A 6,987-nucleotide genomic window follows, 5' to 3' on the forward strand; every position below is an offset into this window, starting at 1 on the left:
TATATTAGCACTCCAAAACATTAGTTCAGTTAAAAATTCTATCTAGAATTCTTTCAAAAATATTGCTTGCTGGTATATTAAACATGGCATAGAGATTAATAGGCTTTTTAAAATGATTTTTTTCCTTTAGTGGTTAGGATATGGAAATGAATGTATGTAGATCTGTATTTGTCCGTATGGTTTTAAATAATTGGAGTCAAGTTTTTAGGACTTCTTTTGTATCATATATCAAAAAGAAACTTCCTGTAGTGATAATTGGTCCTCAGTTTTGGGATAATTGAAGACAATTCATGTGAAGGGATCTGTGAGTACACATATACATGTTTCGTTTAAATTTTTAATTTTCTTCTCAGATATGTATTACTGGTGCCTGATGCCAGAAAACTTCATTTTACAATAAAATATTTTACTTTATAATGTATTGTAAGTGACAACTGATGAAACATACTATGTATTACTTTAGGGACTTATTGAGGATACTGTCTTAACTCATCACTCATTCCCTTTATTAATTTAACATCAATTTTTTTCTTCTAAGCACAGAGTCTGAGTCAGATTAGTTGCCTTCAAGATATTTCATTATCATTATTGAAAATTAGTAAACTGATTATATTTCCCTTTCTTTCTTGACCAGGGATTTTCATCCATGCATCATAACTACAATGCTCAGATTTTGATAATTGTATGAAACATCCTCACTGTTGAAACTTCCTTACATTTACTGTGGTTCTAATTGTATATATATTTTAATTTTCACTTGTATTGAATATATATTGTTCTGTAGATAATTTCAAGATTTTATATTCATTTAATGCTAATAAAATCAGGTATCTAATTTTTATTTCTGTGCTTTAATATTGCCTTGCTATTCCCTTTCTAAGAGAAAAACATGCCACGCTTTTCTTGTTAAGCATAAGAAGCAGAAATATATTTTATTTGTTCAGAGTTATGATTAAATGTCCATATATATATATATATATATATATATATATATATATATATTTCCCCCCCCCCAAAATGTCCTTGTATTTATCCCTGGTGTACTTTCTATCTTTCTAGATTAAGGAAAAAAGGAATATATATGTGTGTGTGTGTCTGTGTATGTGTGTATAATCTATCTTTCTATCTGTATATATATGGAAGTGACAGTGTTAGGCACTCAGTCATGTCTGACTTTTTGCAACACCATGGAATGTAGCCCTCCAGCCTCCCTGTCCATTGAATTCTCCAAGCAAGAAGGCTGGCATGGACAGCCATTCCCTTCTGCAGGGGATCTTCCCACCCCAGGGATCAAACCCTATTCTCCAGCTTTTCAGACAGATTCTTTACCATCTGAGCCACCAGGGAAGCCCATGTGTGTGTGTGTATATATATAGCATAGTTAAAACTATAATGAAATTAGGGAATGAAGCTATACCATCATTAAATTAAGAGAGATTTAAAAAATCTCAGATCATGCTTTGGTTTCTGACATGACACAATGAATGGTATAAGAATAGTTTGAAATCAGGAAAAGCACTAAAATGAACAAAATGAGTTTCAGTGTTAGAAAATATTAAGTAAGAAAAACTTTCTCCTCATAGTTTTGCATTTATCATGGTTTTTGAGGTGGCTTTAGTGCTTCCCTGGTGGCTCAGAGGTTAAAGCACCTGCCTGCAATGCAGGACACCTGGGTTTGATCCCTGGGTTGGGAAGATCCCCTAGAGAAGGAAATGGCAACCCACTCCAGTATTCTTGCCTGGAGAATCCAATGGACGGAGGAGTCTGGTGGGCTACAGTCCACGGGGTCGCAAAGAGTCGGATACGACTGAGCGACTTCACTTTCACTTAGTTATAAAATGAAAGTGGATACTGACTATACAGTATGATAGTGATTATGCAAATCTAGAGGCATACAGATAAGTACTCCATGACAAAAATAATTGGGAGGAATTCATTAAATTGTTACAACAGTTTTTTTTTTTTTTTCATATCATTCTTTGAATTTTGTTATATTCCAGTTTTCTTTTTAACAAACATATTTACTCCTTAAATAGTATTACATATTTAAATATAAAACTTTTATTGTCAAAAATGTATCATTCTGCCCCTGATGATTTTAATCATGGAGTAGATATTTCACTAGAAATAGTTTCTCTACCACTCTGGGAATAAATTTAGAGCATCACAAAGGTAGACCAAAACATTAGGCTCTTCATTTTGTGTCTCCTAAGGGAGAAGGCACTGGCAACCCACTCCAGTACTCTTGCCTGGAAACTCCCATGGACGGAGGAGCCTGGTGGGCTGCAGTCCATGGGGTTGTGAAGAGTCGGACGCGACTGAGCGACTTCACTTTCCCTTTTCACTTTCATGCATTAGAGAAGGAAATGGCAACCCACTCCAGTGTTCTTGCCTGGAGAATCCCAGGGACGGGGGAGCCTGGTGGGCTGCCGTCTATGGGATCACACAGAGTCGGACACGACTGATGTGACTTAGCAGCAAGGGAAAAGACTACTAAATTCTCAAATCCTATCGTAGCTGCTTTTGGTCCTTGCACTTTTGTCCCTGGAGACAGGCAGAGCAATCTTTCTTGATAATTGTTCCACGGGGATGAGCAAACGTTTCATTATCAACAATTCCCAGTATATGATCTACCCTGGAAATATTAGGATGAGATAAAAAGCACGCTCTTCTCTGCTGATGTACCTATAGAGTGGAGCCATGAAATTCTTTTCAGGCGTAACTTCCTGGCAAATTTTACATTTGATCAGGAGCTGAATGAAGTTTCTAGTTTGATTTACTTTTCCCTACTGAAGAAAACAAAATGACCGCATTAAAATTTAAAAATAATTTGTCCCAAAAAAGAACCATGTTTATTAGAGAAATTTTCAACTTACATGATCTTTGTGTTTTATTTGTGAGCAAAATTTGTGGCCGACATACTTCATAGACAGATAATATTGAAAGAAGTGTATTTTACCAACCTTGGCCTCCAGTAAGTATTATTCTCAAAGGTAGAAGGTTTTAGGTAGAATCAAATAAAATGGAGATATTTTCAGAATATGTACACTGATATTATTTAAACCTTTCCCTAAGTAATGACAAGTTTTGTAGAACCAGAAATACAGAGTTGATGTAATCATGGTCTGCAATCAATGTGCATACTTAGAAATATAATTTTGGAAGAAATTTAATTTTGAATTATCAAGTTGTACAAGCATCCTGCTGTTTGAACATTTATACTAATATATGGTCTATAATTCAGCATATGCTACTGAAATTCACTAAAGATGAAATGAATATTTCATTAGATAATAATGTATACTAATATTACTGTTACTATAATAGTAAATATATTGGGAAAGAAAGAACAGTGCATGATGCATTAAACTATATATATCAAACAATTATATATGTATCAATTTATATATATATATATCAAATTATCAATTATATATACCTCAAACAATTTTTGTTATTATATATCTAAAAATTTTTCAGGTTTGTTAAAATCAATCATAAATAAGAATATAGTATTATGGGTATTCCTTTTGCAGTAGATCTACCTTGGTAGAATATCAGATCCAATATTTAATAGCTCTGACTCTGGTTGGGTTAACTAAATTCACAGTGGTTTTTTTCTCATATGAAGAATGTGTCAAATGGTACTAACTATGGTATAATAATCTGATGGTAATTAAATGCATTAATAATGACAAACCTTAAAACAGTATCAGTCATTCTAACTATTCAATTGTATTAGGTTTTGCTACACTATATCCAAATATAGTTACCCTTATTTCTATATTTGATAGTCAAATTAAGAGTTTTCTTTTCATACTCTCTACAACCCTCTTCTCACTCTCTAGAAACATCAAACTATAACATCAAATATAAATATACCATGTTGTTTATAAAACCGCAAGCTTTTTGAAGTAATTCATGTCAAGTATCAACTTTGATCTCAACCATTTGGAGCACTTGAACACTATGGGCAGAAGGAATATCACACAGGTGTCTGACTTCATCCTCATGGGACTGACAGATTCTAAAGAGATCCGGCTGGTCCTCTTCACCCTCTTTCTCCTGATATACCTGATCACTGTGCTGGGGAATGTGGGGATGATACTGATAATCCACCTGGACCCCCAGCTTCACACCCCCATGTACTTTTTCCTCAGTCACTTGTCATTTCTTGATCTCAGTTACTCAAGCGTCATCACCCCTAAAACCTTAGACAACTTACTAACTTCCAAGAAGAATACTTCATACCTGAACTGCTTCACTCAGATGTATTTCTTTGTTTTCTTGGGTGCCACTGAATGTTTCCTTCTCTCCTCCATGGCCTATGATCGTTATGGAGCCATCTGCAACCCTCTGTATTACCAGGTGGTTATGTCCACCAGGCGATGCTGCTCTCTTGTCTTTGGATCCTATTTGATTGGCTTTATGGACACCTCTGTCAATGTTCTGTGCTTGAGTAGATTGCATTTCTGCAACTCAAAGATAATTTATCACTTTTTCTGTGATGGACCAGCAATTTTAGCGCTGTCCTGCACTGACACACATGACATCGAAATCATCATATTCATTTCTGCTGGCTCCACCCTACTGGTGTCTCTTATCACAATATCTGTGTCCTATGTGTCCATCCTGTCCACTATCCTTAAAATCACTTCCACTGCAGGGAAGCAGAAAGCCTTCTCTACCTGTGCCTCCCATCTCCTGGCGGTCACCATCTTCTATGGCACTATGATTTTCACTTACTTAAAACCAAGTAAGTCCTACTCCTTGGGAAAGGATCAAGTGGCTTCTGTTTTTTATACTATTGTCATCCCCATGCTGAACCCCCTTATATACAGTCTTAGAAACAAAGAAGTAAAAAATGCACTCAATAGGGTCATGAAGAAGAGAAAGGACTCCAAATAATTAAAGTAACAATGATGTTAAACTTCAAAGTCATTTTTCTTTTCATTCCTGTAGTGTATTTCCTTGCTGTCTCTTCAGAGACAAATAGAATTGTTTGTTTATTTATTTTACTGAGCCATCATTTGCCTAACTAAATGTAATCTATCTAAATATAAAAAATATAATTTTATTTTTAAGAATATGCCTTTGGAAATCGATATTATAATTGGAAACCAGAACCATGTTAAACCTAGTCTAACTATACACATTTTTAAGTGAAACTGATTTCCTAAATGAAAAAGTATAGTTGTCAGCTTTTCAAATATGTCATATATATTCTAAAATGTAATCCAACTTCAGAGAATGTTATGATGGAAAAGAGGTCAATTTTGGGAACAATGATGCCAATTTCAGAAGTCATTTCCTTTACTTTAGAGAGAAGCGTTATAGCAGAGTGATTATGAACACTTGCTTGGGAACCAAACGTTCCAAAATTTAGATTCTAGGACTGCTGCTCTATTACTTATATAAACCATAAATCACTGAAAATTCAAGCCTCAAGTTTCCTCAACTGCACTAGATAAATAATAATTCCACGTCCATAGAGTTACTATAAGGGGCTTCCCAGGTGGCTCAGTGGTAAACAATCCATCTGTCTATGCAAGAGACATGTGTTTGATCCCTGGGTCTGGAAAATCGCTGGAGAAGGAAATGACAACCCACTCCAGTGCTCTTGACTAGAAAATTCCATGGACAGAGAAGCCTGGTGGGCTATAGTCCATGGGTTTGCAAAGAGTCTGACAGGACTGAGTGACTGAGCATACATGCACGCACAAAGTTACTATAAAGATTAAATCAATTCATGTATGCAAATCATTTAAGGCAGTACTAATAAATGTTGGCCATTATCATAAGAATATTGATATCCCTCCAGTATTTTTAACACACAGTGACTTCTTTGTAATGGATATATAGTTGTGTTTTATTAGTTATTTTAGGTTGGTTTAAAAGGCAAACACACAAACAGCTAAGGAAACACTCACCACCTCACAATTTTGGCTTTTGAGTGGAATATGTTAACATTGTAAAAATTTGAAAAATATTGAAAATTTAAGGAAATAAAAATGCACTGGAAGTTATTATGTGTTTAGTATGTGTTCTTCTAGATTGATAATTGTGTAGGTTTTGTGTGTATATATTATGAACATGTGTGATATTTCTGACATTTCCTACATTTTTGAGACTTTCTTCATACACTTACATGTATAAACTTGAATATTCTTTTTATCATTGAAATCTAAGATAACTAAGTTTGTATGTGGGAAAGATGCTCATTTTGCCATTCTATGGACATGAAATATTAAATTCATCAAGTTAACATTCTGCATGAAATGTTATAATTTTGATGACTCCCTGAAAATATTGATTTTATTTTTTAAATTTTTTATTTATTATTTATTTATTTTGGAGTGTAATAGCTTTACATAAGTGTGTTAGTTTCTGCTGTACAACAGAGTGAATCACTTATTACACACATACCCCCAAACTCTGAGCCTCTCTCCACGCTTTCACTTTACATGAAACACTGAGTGGTAATGAAAGAATTTGGGAAATCACATGTAAATGTTTATTGAAGGGAAGTGAAGATTAATTTGAAGAAGTATTTTTAAAAGAAAATGTATTTGTATAATATTTCTCTTTCACCAAATATATTGTAAGCTCTTTGAGAAAAGAATTTGGTTAGTCATAGTAACTTATTCAATATGCAAGTAAATATTTTCTTTCATTTTTGCTTGCTGGTGAAGGCACAGTGATGAATTCATTAAAATGAAAGATTTTACTTCATTCAAGTTTATATTATGTTTTGGTATTTGCACTTCTTCCTGTGGCTTCCCAGGTGGCATTTTGGTAAAGTACCTGCCTGCCACTGCAAGAGACATAAGAGATGTGGCTTGATCCCTGGGTTGGGAAGATCCCTGGAGGACAGCATAGCAACCTACTCCAGTCCTCTTGCCTCGACAATCATGTGGACAGAGGAGCCTGGCAGGCTACAGTCCATGGGGTCACACAGAGTCAGACATTCCTGAAGATACATAGCAA

The 6,987-nt window shown here is 34.7% G+C and overlaps 1 protein-coding gene across 1 annotated transcript; it reads left to right on the top strand.

Annotated features, from left to right (window-relative positions):
- Nucleotides 1-3,969: 3,969 nt before the first annotated feature.
- On the top strand, nucleotides 3,970-4,908 carry LOC147358705 (olfactory receptor 8H1-like). Its single transcript, XM_086342116.1, has one exon. It carries the CDS (start codon nucleotides 3,970-3,972, stop codon nucleotides 4,906-4,908), a length of 939 nt encoding a protein of 312 aa, XP_086198242.1.
- Nucleotides 4,909-6,987: the final 2,079 nt, after the last annotated feature.

This window comes from Bos grunniens, chromosome 15 (genome assembly GCF_055505025.1).
Source record: "Bos grunniens cultivar Pamir isolate PY7600 chromosome 15, Bosgru_T2T1.0, whole genome shotgun sequence".
In the NCBI taxonomy this organism is placed as follows: Eukaryota; Metazoa; Chordata; class Mammalia; order Artiodactyla; family Bovidae; genus Bos; species Bos grunniens.